The sequence below is a fragment of the Balaenoptera acutorostrata genome, chromosome 5, assembly GCF_949987535.1.
Source record: "Balaenoptera acutorostrata chromosome 5, mBalAcu1.1, whole genome shotgun sequence".
In the NCBI taxonomy this organism is placed as follows: domain Eukaryota; kingdom Metazoa; phylum Chordata; class Mammalia; order Artiodactyla; family Balaenopteridae; genus Balaenoptera; species Balaenoptera acutorostrata.
Genome location: NC_080068.1, coordinates 91,601,500 through 91,618,113, shown reverse-complemented (window position 1 = coordinate 91,618,113; position 16,614 = coordinate 91,601,500). Strand labels below are relative to the sequence as shown.

At 42.5% G+C, this 16,614-nt stretch overlaps 1 protein-coding gene across 2 annotated transcripts in view; it reads right to left on the bottom strand.

The window, feature by feature from the left end:
- Window positions 1-281: 281 nt before the first annotated feature.
- SEL1L3 (SEL1L family member 3) overlaps window positions 282-16,614 on the bottom strand; it is a 100,946-nt gene continuing 84,613 nt past the window's right edge. For both annotated transcript variants that reach the window (XM_057546835.1, XM_007168456.2), the window contains 6 exons: window positions 16,494-16,578; window positions 15,265-15,374; window positions 10,662-10,789; window positions 9,948-10,050; window positions 9,793-9,865; window positions 282-1,446 (listed from right to left, as the gene is read on the bottom strand). In XM_057546835.1, coding sequence (XP_057402818.1) covers window positions 1,307-1,446; window positions 9,793-9,865; window positions 9,948-10,050; window positions 10,662-10,789; window positions 15,265-15,374; window positions 16,494-16,578 — 639 coding nt within the window. In that variant the 3' untranslated portion in view covers window positions 282-1,306. The remainder of the gene's footprint in view (window positions 1,447-9,792; window positions 9,866-9,947; window positions 10,051-10,661; window positions 10,790-15,264; window positions 15,375-16,493; window positions 16,579-16,614) is intronic.

Below are 16,614 nucleotides of genomic sequence, written 5' to 3'. Positions count from 1 at the left end.
TTCACCCAGAACTGATAGAAATCCAGCCTTACAACAGCCAGAACCCTGAAACAATGGCTGATACTGTGCAAACATTTCAGGGGCCAGACCCTGAGCTCGGGCTTACTGGAGAGAGGCCTCCTGCCACCTCTCTATCCGGAAATGTTAATGGTTATCAGAATTAATCCCTCTGATGAGGGGACATTTTTTGCCTCCTTGAGGAGAATGCATGGACCTTAGGACTTTGTGTGATGACAACAGTAACTCTGAAAAAGGAAATAAAGACACTTCCCAGGAGACAATGGTATAAAAATAATTTTTATTTGCTACTGTAAATAAAGTAGTGCAAAGAGTAGTTTGGACCCACAGTATTGCAATTTATTTACTACCTTAGCAGCATACAGCGTAGACAGTCTGCTCTTCCTCTTCCTCTCTACCCGTCCCCCTTGACACACACACACACACACACACACACACACACACACACACACACACACACACACACACACCCCTATGCAGACGCAGGCAGGCATAAAGGGTGGGGAATGAGCCTGTGAGCTAAAGGCTTGTTTCCTGCGCATTCCACTGCTGCCAGTCTATTCTAATGGGTAATTCATGGAAAAGACTAGACTTAAATACTAAGAATTTTCTAAATGTTATTTTATGGATTGCAATTGAAAGGTAAACGATATCCAACAGTGTCATTAAATGATTCGGAAGCACTACAGCCCTAGAAAACTTCAAGGAGAAAAATGTAAACCCAATTTACAAAGCCATTGCCTTCCCTGTATTTCCAGCCTTAACCCATTTATTTCAAGGTGCCTTAGACTTGCTGGGTCTTGGATGTCAAATGGAAATCTGTCCATGGGACTGCGAGGAGGAGGGCAGTGGCAAACACACATAGCAAATATTATCTAACTGGTAGAGAAGTCACAATTTTCTGTTTTTTAATAAAAGGGAATGAACAATGGGCTAAGATTCTTAAAATACATCTCAGTGTATAAGGATTCGGATACGCCACAAGGCACACTCTGCCTCCCCCATACACACAGTCATTAGAAATGGACATCCTCAATGACCCACTTAACCTCCCCGACATGTCCCTGTGATCAGGATACTCCTTGTATTTGTTTGATAACCTTTGGTATAACCACTGTCTGCTCTGGGTATTTCTTTGATTTAAAAAAAAAAAAAAAAAAGACACCAAGTGCAAAATTCACATCCAGTTGACAAGACATTTAAGGTGTATAATGCCCCAGCCCCAGCTATCCAATACCAGCTATTGAAAAGGATTCTCTCTCATCTGGAGAGACATGGAGTGCACAGTTCACCCACGTGGCTCCGGGTTGTTGGTGACGGTGGGCTGGTCCTGAGCAGAGGTGTCTGCAGCTGGAGTCACAGATGGACTTGCAGTGGGGGCAGTAGGGTCTCGGGGGGCCCGGGCTGGTGTCGCATGGGAACCGCTGGCTGCAGAGACACATGCACAACAAGTGCTGAATATTCAAAACAGTACGTGCAGGACACACAACCACACCTAGACCCTTGCAAGCCAGGAGAGATGTTTCTAGACTAGTGGTCCTGGCACTAACTGGATGAGCAACTTTGGACCCATTATCTAGGTTCTTTGGACTTTGGTGTCCCCTCCTATAAAATGGCAGGTTGAAATAGATGTGCAAAGATCTCTGGGACTCTAAGTCCTGCATTTATTCTGTGACTTTACAGGGGTGTGTAAAAGAAAGAAAGAAAGGAAAGAAAGAAAGAAAAAGAGAAAGAAAGAAAGAAAGAAAGAAAGAAAGAAAGAAAGAAAGAAAGGAAAAGAAAGGAAGGAAGGAAGGAAGAGAAAGAAAGAAAGGAAGAAAGAAAGAAAGAGAAAGAAAGGAAGGAAAGAAAGGGGGGAGAGGAAGGGAGGGAGGGAGGGAGGAAGGAAGGAAGGAAGGAAGGAACTCCTTGGTCTATGTTTCCTATGGTCATATCTCTTTTTTTTCACCTAGTATTGATGCAATGCAAGCTATGGATTACACCAATCAATCAGAAAGACTGTTGGTTTTATTCACATTCTGATTCCATTTGGATGATATGCCAAATTTGATTTAAATTGAATTATTTAAGTAAATGTGTATACATTTTGGAAAACATAATTACTAGGTTTAATTGTTTATCAGTCTACCTTTAGTAAGGAGGTTGAACCACCATAAAGGTTAGGGAAGCTTATAAAGTTTTATACTTTATGTCAATAGTTTTCAAGTGCGGGTAATTTTGACTCCCAGGGGACAGTTGGCAATGTTGGTAGACACTTTTGGTTGTCACAACTGGAGGATGGGGTGCTGCTGGCATTTGGTGGGTAGAAGCCAGGGATGCTAAGCATCCTAAAATGCCTGATCCAGCCCCCCTCCCGAACAAAGAGTAATCCAGCTCCAAATATCACTAGTGCTGAGGCCCACACGCCTGCTTTATGTACTAAGGCTGAGAAGTATCCTGTCCATAAGATTGTGGGCTCTGGGACCCGGCTTCTCTGCCCCTTATCAGTTATGTGACCTTGGACAAGTTACCTACTCTCCTTCTGCCTCTAAAAAATGGAGAAAAAAAGAATATCTGTACCTTATTTTGCTCTTATAAGGATTAGATAAGTTAATGTATATATGGTTCTTAGAACAGTGTCTGGCTCGCCTAGGTACTCAATAGATGTTAGCTCTTACTACTAGTGACCTGGTTTACCATGGAAATGTGCTGATTTATCAATTTCTGGGGCCTCGCTTGCAGGTCTGATGAAAGAGTTGGGGCGTTTGTTTCTGGGATGCTTACAGTCCACTTTTAGACCCCAGTAGCCTAGGAAAATAGCCAAAACTTTGAAGCCAGAAAGCCCAGAGTCACATGGTCCTTACGGTTACCAGCTGAGTGATCTTGGGCAAGTTACTCAACCTCTCTGAGCTTCAGTTTCTCTATCTGTAAAATGGCGGTACCAGTTTGCAGAGGTGTTGGACATACAGCTAGCACAGTGGCCATGGTTTGTGCGAACAATTGTTAGTTTGCCTTTAAGCAGTGCTCTTAAGCTCAGCAGTCCTTGAGTCTTATACAATTTTCAGTAGGTGGGACCATTTTTAAAGGTTCCCAAATGTCCATCCTGAAATGTATCGACTTGTAGAAGATGCCATCACTTGTTGACCATCTGACTTCTAGATAAGCCCTTCAAGATTTTCACCTGCAAGAGGCTATACTAGGAAATTCCGGAATGGGCTCCAAAGCCTCTGACCTTTTTGAATATGTAAAGGAATTCTCCAAGGAACCCCTTCCAATAGCTACAGAAAACCTTGTGAATCCAGAGACTGTTCTGAAAGAACAGGATAGTGGTAGCGGTGGGGAGGGGACCCAGGTGTTGCATAATGATGTGACGCTTCTAGGTCAAAGCCATCACTCTGGTAGGTGATCTAACCGCGGCAGGGACCATGAGACCCAGTGATGTGGTACAAAGACCATTTGCTGGAGTCAGGAGACCTGTTCTGGGCAAGTCTCATTTATCTACCACTAATAGGTGACTTTGGGGTAGATACAGAATGGCAGACATTTCAGTCCTAAAATGCTTGAATCTCATAGGCTTTGGCTTCCTCATCTGTGAATTGAGGGGCTTGGATTAAATGGTGTCCAAGACTTCTTGGGCCCTAAGAGTTATCTTTCTGATGATTCTCTGAGGAAGTTAATGAAGTACTAAAGCACGTATTTTTCCTTTTCAAGCTCAGGGAAATGTTTAAATCACCATGGTAACAAGATAAATCAGCAATCAGTTCTCTGATTAAAACAAAAAAAGTGCCACTGTGTAAATGTAGAAGGAATGCATAATTAGCATCTCCACCACTGAAATCTTCTTGTCAGAGCATAACAAAAATGCTCCATGTTTCGGCAGTAAGTTTGTTATTATCCACGTGATAACGCTCCCATTTCCAACAGCAGTTTGCAATCACTGGACAAACCCCCCAAACAGCCCGTCATAATTTTAAAGTGGCCTCTTTGTCTCCGATCACCTGGAATCTGTCCTAATTTGATTACCGGATTAGAATCAAGGTAATGAGGAAAATCAGTGTGCTGCTTAAAAAATTAGTCTATTCCTGAGTCAAATAAAAGTGATTTTTGGATTATTTGCTGCTTGGGGGACCATTTTCTGTATATTAGTGAGAATAATAAAGAGCTGGCCCTGAGCTGGCAGACTGCAGCCCATGGGCCTCAGGTGGCTCGCTGCCTGTTTCTGTATGGCTTGCAATCTAAGCATGGTTTTTGCATTTTGAAATGGTTGATTAAAAATCAAGAGAAGAGTACTATTTCGTGACATGTGAGAAACATATGAGATTCAAATCTTTATGTCCACGGTAACGTTTTATTGGAGACCAGCCATATCATTTGTTTTCCTGTATTGTCAATGGCTGCTTTTGCACTATAATGAAAGTTGAGTAGTTGTGACAGAGATGGCCCTCAAAGCCCCAAATGTTTATTATCTGGCCCTTTACGGAAAAAATTGGTCAACCTCGGTTGTGGACCATTGCAGGAGAAATATCTGCTTGCCAGTTGACCAGATGGGAGCATAAAGGAAAGATGAATAGGAGAGAATATATTGGGTGAATCCAGAGATAATAGAATATTTACAAAGGTGAAGGGGGGGCGGTAAGGAGGTGAGGGAGGGAAGCTCTGGAAATCATATACTATGAATAAGATCTAATCTACTTCATTTGGGCCTCTGGATCCAGCAGGGACCCGTCCACGTATAAGATCCATGTCATTTAAACATTTCTTATGAGTAAAGATACCGGGAGGGCACCAAGGGTAATGAGATAGGAGAAAAGTAAAATCTCACCATTAAATCACTCTGACTTTAAGGCTGCTGCTTTTTGCATGAATACCACTTTGTGACATTTTACTGTAATTTTAGTACCTCATTAACTGGAAATGTAGAGGACAGGAAAAGAGTAGGAAAAGGTTGAATTAATCTTGTTCATATCATCTTACTCTTTTTAAAAGACCACTTGGCTAACCACTTAGGCAAAAAGGATGAGTTGGCTTAAATTATGAATGTTTTGAATAGGCTGACACTGGTTTAAAAGGTGACCACGTCACGCCCAGAGCTGGTAGTTCTGCAGATCTTGCTCTATACTGTGTATTCTATTTAGACATAAAGTTTACACTAACACGAGGAAGGCAGGACTCTCTCTCTGAAGCGGTCTTTTACATTTTCTCCCTCTATTCTTCCCTTTACCTTCCGCCAGGCAGCCAGCCAGCCTCCATGCCTTTTCAGTCTCAGGGGAGATTTGTGGCGGGGACAGAAATGGAGATGGTTCTAGACATACTTTACTTTGGGATTTTTTTGTTTTTCCAAAAGCCTGGGTCCATTAAAGCAATTATGCTTGGCATCCTTGACAGGGAGGGGGAGAGGGAAAGTGCTTTAGAGATGCAGTGAGGCAGGGAAAGGAGGTTTCTGGAGTGTGGGAAAGTGGCTGAGACTGGCTGTGGGTGTACCCCAGCGGAGCCCTCACCTTGCCCTTCAGCAATCTGAGAAAGGAAGACCTGGCAGAAAAAAAAGGCTAAGGTGCTCAGCTTTGGCAAAGAAAATGGGACTTGTAGGTGACCCAGAAGCTGCAAAGCCGACGGACCTGGAAGGATGGCGTAGGCCCGGGTCAATGTGTATTCTGCTGTCAGACTAGTGACCATCCGAGTGGTTAGTGCTACCAAAAACCCAGGGACCTTTGCACGTCCCTGGGAGGCATCAGCTTCAAGAAAGACTGAGCTGCCTGGTAGTGTGCAAGCTAGGAATCAAAAACAAGTTCCCTCAAAGGAAATAAAAGAGATTTTTCTGCATACGCAATATTTTTTGTGGACTTGTTTTGGTACGCTAGCTAGACTAGTCAGTATCTTTGTTTAGCTGTTTTTTAAGAGAGTTTTATGTTTTAGAAAGAGTCTAATAGCATAGAAAAGCATGCTAGGCTCTGGTAGTGGTGTCTGCTACTTACTGAGGTAAACCAAGCTCTTTAAGTGTAGGCGCTACCTGGTGTCAGCGTGCTTTAATTGCAAGTAAAATGCCCTAGAGGGCATTACTCCTTAGGAGCTACCGGGCTAACATTTCTTGAGTTCTAAATACTTTACTCAGTGTTCTCTCATTGGGTTCTCTCAACTACAATACGACGTAGGTGTACTACTAATTCTGCTGTTTTAGAGAACAGGAAACTAAGGCACAGAGAAGGTCCCGCCCTTGCCCAAGGTCACACAGCTAGTGACAGGCCAGCATCTTAGCGGTCTGTGCTGTTAGCTACTGTCCCACACCGCTAGCCTTCTGAATGCAGGACAGTTTCCTGTGGCAAGTGTGGTGAAGTGTTGACTATATATCACAAAGTGTATAAACTCAGGAGGAAAATGAAGGTAGTTGGAGCTGAACGCAAAATGGATGGACAGCTCAATTTAAAGGTTTGGCCATAAATCATTAGTTTTTAAAAACAACTGACTGGAAAAAATGCAAATCACAAAATGACAGAGATCCCTAACTTAGAGCACAATCCTCCTACCCAGCACCTTAAGGGAGGCTCTTAACTCTCAAATCCTGTCCCTCTCTACTCTGGCAGTCAGCATCTAGGCTGCGTTCCTGTGCCGGCTTAACCATGGCCAGGGTTACCACCAGCATCTACTACATCCGTCACCTTCCCACGGGGTGGCTCATGGACCTCAGGCACCAGCTCCTCGGAGAGACGCCCGCGGTAGAAACTCTGCCCGCTGAGGGGCCCCTGAAGTGCTTCTCTCCTGCTTTTCTGTTTCCATCCCCTTTGCCCCATTGTCCAATCACTGATGGAGTACCCTCTTATTTCAAAGTCATTGACAAATTTGCACCTATATGGAGGACTTTAAAAATACGAAAATAATTTACTACATATTTTAATTCAACACTAGTCCCAACAGGGCTGGTATGTACCACTGAAGGGGCACTTTTTGGAAATATGTGGAGACTCCTTTTTTTTTTTTTTTTAACTTCTATGCCCTTACGACTCTGTGTCGAACAGCATCGTGAATGTAACCTGAAACCTTGTGAGAAATGCAGGATCTCAGAGGCCACCCACAGACCGACTGACTTAGAATCTGCCTTTAACCAGATCCCTGTGCACACTGAAATTAAGAAGCACGGGGCTAGAATTTACATATTGAAATACATATTATTTTATTATAATTACTTTCTTTTTATTTCTCCTTTATATTGCTGTTTAGGGCATTATTTTTAAAACTAAGTGTGGGGCTTCCCTGGTGGCGCAGTGGTTGAGAATCTGCCTGCTAATGCAGGGGGACACGGGTTCGAGCCCTGGTCTGGGAAGATCCCACATGCCGCGGAGCAACTAAGCCCGTGAGCCACAACTACTGAGCCTGCGCGTCTGGAGCCTGTGCTCCGCAATAAGAGAGGCCGTGATAGTGAGAGGCCCGCGCACCGTGATGAAGAGTGGCCCCCGCTCGCCGCAACTAGAGAAAGCCCTCGCACAGAAACGAAGACCCAACACAGCAAAAATAAATAAATAAATTAATTTAAAAAAAACAAAACTAAGTGTGTAGGCAGATTACTTGTCATTCATTTCAAGGTACCAAAAAAATGTGTTAAAAAATACATCTTATGTAAGGGGACAGTGGGTCAGAGGCAGATGGTAGCCACTGTTTTAGAGTATCATGAGTGTGAAAAAGTTCAGAAGTCTGCTGCCCTACATCCTTTCACGGACTCTATTTTGTGATTTGGGGCAGACCATGGCATTCCTTTAGCCCCATTTCTTCATCTGTAAAATGAAGGGCATAGAATTAAATTATTTTTAAGATCCTATCCAGACTTCTCCAATGCTCACTGAAGGGAAGAGGTATGTACAGGAAGAAGCAAGTGAAAGAGTTTGAAAAAAATGAAAAACAAATGAGTGAAAGAGCAAAGGATACATAGGAAGGGGAAAGTATATCAAAAGGCAGGAGGGACAGGGAGATGGGAATGTGGAGGGACTGATAATGAAGCTATGGAAAAAGGAAAAAAAGACGACTTCTGAGAAAAGCCATTCCGCCAGCCCATGAATTTTCATGGCTACCAGCTGGCATGAAATCATAAAGACAATTTTCAGCTCCTCTAACGGAATTGCATTTGTAATAATCATAACAATATTTCTACAGAGTAAAAAAGACAAAGATAATTTGAAATGGAAAACACTGACAAGATGCAAAATAAATGCGCTATACCTGGTAACAAATTTAGGGATGGGACAGAATTTGCATGAGGAAAACTTATCAGCCGGCGTGTTCCAGGGCATCAAACCTGGAAGGGCTTTTGATGGCTCCTTGTTAACCTCCTCAGGTAAATGGGGGGAAATGACTCCGTATTAGCCTCTCGGAACAGTGGCTTCTGTCTCACCATCAAATCTGTGCTGAAATGCACTTCTTTTGCTTTTCATTATCTGCTACACAAATAACAGCTGTGCCGATGCTCAAATGCCATGTCCAGCCCTAATGTATCCATGTGTGAATGTCCCCGTTGGTCTTTGTGAGTGATTCTGTCCTTCTGTAGCTTCCAAGATGGTTGGGAATTGGAATTCTCCCCTGAGAGATGTTTGCAAATTTGAGTACCTACTAAGTGTGAGATCATAAATGATGGGACCAAGGCCTTCCTCTGACTCAGCTTATGGTCTCATAGGGAAGATAAACATGACAGTTAACATTATTGAAAGGGTTTTATAGGCCAAATAAATACAACAGCTAACACTGAACTACAGTAGTCATTTTGGTGTCATGTGTATTTTTTTCACTGAACCCTCCTAACATCCCTGAGAAGTAGCTACTATTATAACTTTATTTTATTGATGAGAAATTGGGGGATCAGGAAAGTGAAATAACTGGCCATAAGTCACACAGCTAAAGAAGAGCTAAGCCTGGACTCTAAACCTAGCTAGAAAGGACCGGGGTGCCTATCTTCTTAACTACTGCCCTACACTAGCTCAGAAAAGAGATGGTGACTAGTGGAATCCACACTAGACTGACTGCTGGCTCTACTGTCCCCCTCGGCCCCTCCCTCTGAATCTAAGTGGCTGGGTATTTTTACTCATCACAAGTGCTTGTTTATCATCTTACACATTTGATTCCTCGACTGGGATAAATAGGAAGACTTCGTGCTGGAGGGGGCCTCAGAACTGGGTTTTAAGACACACAAGGTGTAGTTTTGATAGCAGGTGTATTTTGAATGGGAGAAGACATTTTTGTTCAATTTCTTAAGCATCTTATTTAAAAAAATCCTTGCTTACTTTGAAAAATGTAACGATAATTGGAGCCTTCCATCAGCCAGAGATTATGAGACAGCCCTAGGGGTAACCACCATGTGAACGATCCTCCTAACGAAAGGAAGTAGAATGGCTAAGGAGGGAGAGTGTCATTTTTCTAGTAAGGAAAAAGAATCCCTGTTTTTTTTTTAAGATTTTTTTTAAATTAATTAATTAATTTATTTATTTTTGGTTGCATTGGGTGTTCGTTGCTGCGTGCAAGCTTTCTCTAGTTATGAAGGGCAGGGGCTACTCTTTGTTGCGGTGTGTGGGCTTCTCATTGCGGTGGCTTCTCTTGCTGCAGAGCACGGGCTCTAGGCGCACGGGCTTCAGCAATTGCAGCACGCGGGCTCAGTAGTTGTGGTGCACGGGCTTAGTTGCGCCGCAGCATGTGGGATCTTCCCGGACCAGGGCTCGAACCCGTGTCCCCTGCATTGGCAGGCGGATTCTTAACCACTGCGCCACCAGGGAAGTCCCTCCTACATTTTTTATATTGCCCTGGCTTTTTATACATCTTTACCTGAGACAGACTGGCAATACTGCACGGTCCAGGCGATCAATGCAGACAGCAGGAAGGTTCCCAGAAAGTAGATCTGCAAACATCCAAAGCACATGTCAGATGGCTGACAAAGGGTAGGGACCATGAGGACAGGGCTGAGGGGAGACAGTTCCTACCAGGGCAGAGTGCAGGGTGGCACCCCAGATAAGCCGGAGGTTAAGGTAAAGCCAGGCCAGGGAACAGGGGCTGAAGGACTCCTCGCTGCTGTTGCTCCAGCACCTGCAGACAAAAAGCACAGCGTTGCCAAACTTTGGTAGCATTACTTCCGACCGATATTCGCAGATCCTCAAACCCACAACCTTCTGCTTTGGGTCAAATGAGCACATGTAAAATGAGAGAAAAAAGAAATAAAACCAGTCCTGAGGGGTGTGAGACTGCGCTGAAATTCTAGGATCCTGGCAAAAATCTCAGAAAAAGGTCAGTCCTGTCCTCCATAAAAAGACAGGTCAAGGAGGATCTTGCAGCATAGGAGCTGCCAAGTAGCACTTTTTTTATCTGAGTGTCTGTGTCCAAAGTCCAGACACTGGGATGCCTCCCTATCTTGCAGAAAAGCATCATCTTATTGGACACTTTATTTTTTCCACTCTCATGGAAAAACTTAGTCAGCATTTTAACTTCAAATCAAGCACATTCTATATCTTAATCCTCAGATACTAGAAAAGGGAATTAAGTTTGGGTCCAGCCGAGTGTTCTCTAATCAGAACAAATCCTGAGCCCTTTACAACCACTGACATTAGAAAATAAGACCAAGGCTAACTTTAACCAAGAAGCAAACACCACCCACTTGGGTTCCTCCAGCTGCCACAGTATTAAAGAGGCTCTGAACTCACCTTTCGTACAGTTCTTGGACGATGGAGATGTTATTAGAATGGATAGTCGGGTCAATTTCCAAGAAATCCAAAATATGATGTGGGATTATAGCACCTTCCTCAATTAGCAGGGCCAGGTTAAAAAATCCCTGAAAACAAGCCACAAACCAAACTCATTCACTCCCTATAATAAAACCTAGACGGACACCCTTCATCAGAACGTAAACTTTTACAACCTCTAGTTTTTTTTTTTTTTCAGTCCCTAGAGCCAGATGGTTTTGTCATCTTCACTGATGAATTGTTTCCCTAAATATATGCGTCTGAGAAACTTATTTGCAGGAGAACCAGGAGGCTTTCAGAGGATGCTGTGTCCCATCTGCTCAGAAGCCAGTCAACCGGGGGAATCTGTCCTTTCCTGCTCATTCTCTCAAAACAGAACTCGCTGGAAAACGTGCCCTTGTATCATCAACAAACCCAGAATATCGACTCAAAGGCAGTGTCCGTCACTTACAGACTATACCCTGGGTCACCATCGGTATATCAGAATTCTCACAAATATGGCTGTGGGTGTGCTCGGGGCTGACATTCTAAGCAGAGAGGGCCTCCGATGTGCACAGTAACATGCAGGTGTTCGTCCGATCTTTCCTAGGGCAGCGAGGAAAACCTCCTCACCTGATTCCTCTTGGTACAGACCCTCCACTCTGGTACGCTTCCCCACCTCCCGCTCATTATATATCTTGTTCTTGACCCACAGAGGTAGGACCTGCCTTACTGGGCTGTGCAGGTCCAGTAAAATAACACAGTTAAGAGCCTGATGGTTGAAGTGCTTCATAGAGGATGGAAACTATTATAGGACCTGGAGGAGATGCACTGTCCATCATCATGAGCTGAGCATGTGGCCAGACCAAGAAATAAACAAAAAATGATGCGTCACTTACTATTACGGCTTTACAAATTCCACTGAATTGTTGCCCTTCAAAGAACTCATAGTTATGCTTTAATGCCTTATATCCTCCCTTTCCTTTCATTTAGTTGATTCTAAATAAAAATCACCATCCCCCAGGTTGTAAAATTGCAGGAGTCTCACGAGCAGGCTATGTGATGATCATGATAAAAATAACAGCAGCTGGCATTTCCTGAGTGATGTTATATATGAGGGCTTGTTCTGTTTTATATATATATCCACTTAATCCTCACAACAACAAATTGAGATAGGTTCTGTTATCCTCTATACTATTATTACTAGGAAGCTGAGGCACAGAGAAGTTAAGGAATTTGCCCTAGGTCACACAGTTGGAAAGGGGATTCAAATGCAAGCAGACAGGATTCAGAGCCTCAAATCTTAAGTTCCACCTTGCTGCTAAGTAACCTCTAAATAGATACAAGTATTAGGTGTCTTAAAATTTCACACACACACAAGCAGAAAATAGACTGTTTCTCCACTTTTTGAAAGAAAGGTTCTCTTAAAACTCGAGGTATTAGAAGAAAAGAAGAAAATGACTTTATAAAATTTTAAAGTCTCTGAACAATGGAAAAATAACAAGATTAAAATAAATGGGAAAATGGACTAGGGGAATATTTGTATACAATGTAATAGCTTAAGGTACACTATCTACTGGACAAATGTATAAAGAACTAATTATAATTTAAATTAAAAAATATCAAAACTCCAGTAGATAAGCAGACAAAGAGTAAGAATAGAGAATTCACGTAAGAAAATATAAAGGGTAAATTATCATAGACGAGTATATGTAAAAGTGTCCATCCCCAGTAGTAGTCAAATACATACAATTTGAAGCAATAAGGAAGGATCAACTTATAATCATTCAATTAGCAGAATTAAGTCACAAAAACATCCAGTGTTGACAAGATTTCAGTGATCCTTTTATACTAAGCACTGCTTGGTGATATATTAATTGGGAAACAGTTTCAGAAAGCAAATCAGCAATACACTATTATTATGTAACCATGAAACCATTTTGACTGTTTGACTTAGCAATGCCATCCCTCAGATTATAAAGAAATTATTCAAATGGAGGTAAAAGATGGAAATATGAGAATGTTCATTGTAGCACTTGCTATAATTGCAACACAATAGGAAATGACCTTCACGTCTTCCTTAACGGACTATAAATCCCATGAAGGCAAAAATATTGTCTATCTTTTCATCTTGTGTCCCTACCACTAAGCAGTGTCTAAGACATGGCAGGACTACATAAACATGTGTCAAATCAATCAATAAATTAGCAAACAAGACAATAAATGTCCATCAAAAGATAAAACAATAAATTACAGTCTATCAGCTCAGCAGGATATGGGGCAGCAGTTAAGAGTAATAATTACAGAGACCATGCAATAGAATGCACCCATTCCTACAATATGTGAGAAGAAGCAGATTTTTCAAGTGGCCCGTGTGCTCTAGTTACCATTAAAGAGACCCACTGGCCTGTGGCTGGGACTAGAAAGGGACATGAAGACTGAAGGAATTAAAAAAAAAAAAAAAGAAAACCCGAAGGAATAAAGCCCCTGACATGGAATTGTGGGTGCATTCTTTGATTTGTTTTCTCTTTAAAAATTATTCTTGGGCTTTCCTGGTGGCGCAGTGGTTAAGAATCCGCCTGCCAACGCAGGGACATGGGTTCGAGCCCCGGTCTGGGAAGATCCCACATGCCGCGGAGCAACTAAGCCCATGCGTCACAACTACTGAGCCTGTGCTCTAGAGCCCACGAGCCACAACTACTGAGCCCGCGTACTGCAACTATTGAAGCCCGCGTGCCTAGAGTCTGTGCTCCGCAACAAGAGAAGCCACCACAATGAGAAGCCCACACACCACAACGAAGAGTAGCCCCGTTCGCCGCAATTAGAGAAAGCCCATGCGCAGCAACAAAGACCCAACGCAGACAAAAATAAATAAATAAAATAAATAAATTTATTTTAAAAAAATTATTCTTTAACGTTTTTATAACATCGTCTTGCGAAAAAATAAAAAATCAGAACTGAAAAAAAAAAAATTAGGTCCAGGCCTAATTTTGAGTAACAACATATATCATCTAGGAGAGTTTGGCTCACCAGCAAATCCTTTTAGTACCAACTCCTATTCCATTCCAGAAGAAATAATAATAAAAGGATAGATCATATCCACTAAGCATACTCAGTGCTGGGCTTGGTGCTTTATGTCCAACATCTCATTTAATCCTTGTAACCTATGAGGTGGATGTTATTATCATCCCCCGTTCACAAATGAGAAAACAAAGAGTCAGTGATTGAGTGACTTGCTATATACAAATAGCTGTGAAGGCACAAAGATGTGGGGTAAAAGTAGTACCTCCTTTTAAAAAAAAGACTAAGATGGGGATGAGTTTCCAACTTCTGCTTTGTGATCAGATCACAAATCACACAAGAAACCTGTGGCATAAGAGGGTAACAACTATTCCAGCTTCCATCATGAAACAGCCCTGAGATCCTCACAAGAGAAGTCCAATTAGCAAATGTAGAAGGAAGGAGAGAAACAGAAAATCATCATTGGCACACTACAGTTAGTTGTTGCAGGCCAGATTTACTGAAGGATACTGAAATCAGTGGGCAGAAGTTGGAGGAGAAATCAAATATTTGCATTGTTGCAAATTATCTCCCCAAGATATCTATAAATTAGAAAGAGAAAAATATTAACTTTACATGGAAGAAACCTAGTAGAAACCACCTTCACCGAGTGATTGAGATCAGCCTCACCAATAATAAGACATACTGACACTATGTATGCCACATATGATACACTGAGAAGGACATATAACATCTGGGCTATCCTTGCTCCAAATGCATAACCTCAGTCTATTCAGGAGAAAACGGAAGACAGACCCAAATCGAGGGACATTCTACAAAATATCTGACCAGTATTCTTCAAAGGCATCAACACCATGAAAGATAAGCAAAGACAGAAACTGTCCCAGATTGAAGAGGACTAAAGAAATATGACAACTAAATGCAGTGTGGGATCCTGGAACAGAAAAATAATGTTAGTGGAAAAACTAGTTAAATCCAAATAAAGTCTGAAATGTAGTTAATGGTACTGAAGCAACACTGATTTCTTAGTTTGATAATGGTATTGTGACTATGCAACTTTTCTATAACTCTACAAATATTCCAAAATAAGAAGTCTCCCCCACCCAAAAAAAAAAAGGTCACTGAGAGCGAAGTCCTATCACTAAAGTATTGGCTCAGCTGTGCAAGCAAACTACTTCCCATTTTGACCACTTCCAATTTCTTGAGTTCCTACCTGGTGAGCTAGTTTGATGGAATCTGGTAGAAAGACTCCTGGGTTTGGAGCCAGGAGACCTGGGTTTAGGCTCTGGCTGCTTCACCTACTACCTGCTTGTTTGGCCTTGAGCAACTTATCACCTTGTCACAATCTTGATATTCTTTACTATAAAATAGGTCTAATTATCCCCACTCCCACGAGATTGCTGTGAGAATGGCAGGGAAAACATAGTAAGTGCTCAGTAAACGTTCGCCATTCAGGTTAGTGTCCTCAGAGAGGTTTTGTGAGGGGCTCATGAACACGGATGAGAAGTGACTTTGCAACCTCACAAAGAAGCATCACCAGGGGCTCATTTCTGTTGCCGTTTACCTGTGAGTCTCCATCCAGCGCTGCTTGGGCATACATCTGCACAGACAACTCAAGGTCTTGTGATTGGTTTTGGTGGCCATAGTAGTAAAGGTCTCCCATTTTCAAATACGCTGCAGGACAAAAAGGACAAGTAGTTTTATTTCAGACCGACCTTTTAAATGATTGGCCCATTTGCATGACTGCGAGTTTTTCCCACCAGAATCTGGATACGGATACATCCTTAGGCTTCCTTGACGTGGAGAGGGAAAAAAAGATTTTTGCACTGAGCACTCCCATTTCTAGACACATTTTCTTGCTTCGCTGGGTAGCTCTCCTAAATGGGTCTGTTTGTGAGAATCATAGTCTGCAACAACACAGCCCCAACAGCCAAGGTTGTTTGGGGCACCGAGATTTTGCTGCCCGGGTTTGATGACTGATGTGTATTTCTTTACTGTTTAAGCCATATATGTTATCTTTCCTCTGAGGAAAAAGTTTTGTTTGAGTGTATGTATCACTCAATGTCCAATCAGAAAAATAGAATCCTCTTCAGGTAGTTCAAAAAAGGGATTTTAACACTGGGAACTGGTTGCCAGGGTGTTGGAAGAGTTGAAAGGGCAAATGGGGAACAGAAGGCAACCCAGAGATTAGCAATGCAGGAAGCCACTACCTTCCTAGGCCTGGGGGCCAGCTGAGACCACAGAGGATGGACTGTCAGGCAGGAGCTGGAACCATGGAAATGCAGCCATTGCCAGAGACACAGCCCAAAGCAGAGAGACAAGGGGAGAAATACTTGCGCTTCTCACCTCCTCCCACCCTGCAATTTCCTGCCAGCGCCTTCCATTGGCTGAAAATAATCAGATGCCACTGGGCAAAGGGGTCTGGGAACTGTAGTTACTGAGGGTCAGCCCTCTAGCCCACAGGGCAGAGCCAGGAAGACAGGGAATCCATCTGAGGGCAAAAAGGCAAAAGGCTGGCCCAGAGAATCTCTCCTGAATAGCTTTTTCTTTTGAAATCTCGCTGATTCCTTAGAAATGGTGGGTCCAAGCATTCGATAGACAATGGATGAAGAGAAATGTATTGCTTGAGATTGAGGGCAGAGTTTAGGGAAGATCTTAATAGCCGAGATTTTTCACTCTGTTTCTTAATTGTTTAGAAATATTACACTTCACACAAAGCTGTTAGATGTTCCCTGTTACTAAAGATTAAAAGCCTCCAATGCTTCAAGTTAGCACCCATTTCTCTATACATACCAAATGAAGGAGCATCGATTTGAAAAACAGAGAAATTATAGTATCTCCAAACACAATTAACATCCAAGTACCTCTTGGCCAGGTCCTAAGGGGATGAAGGGGGAGAAAAAGTTAACTCATT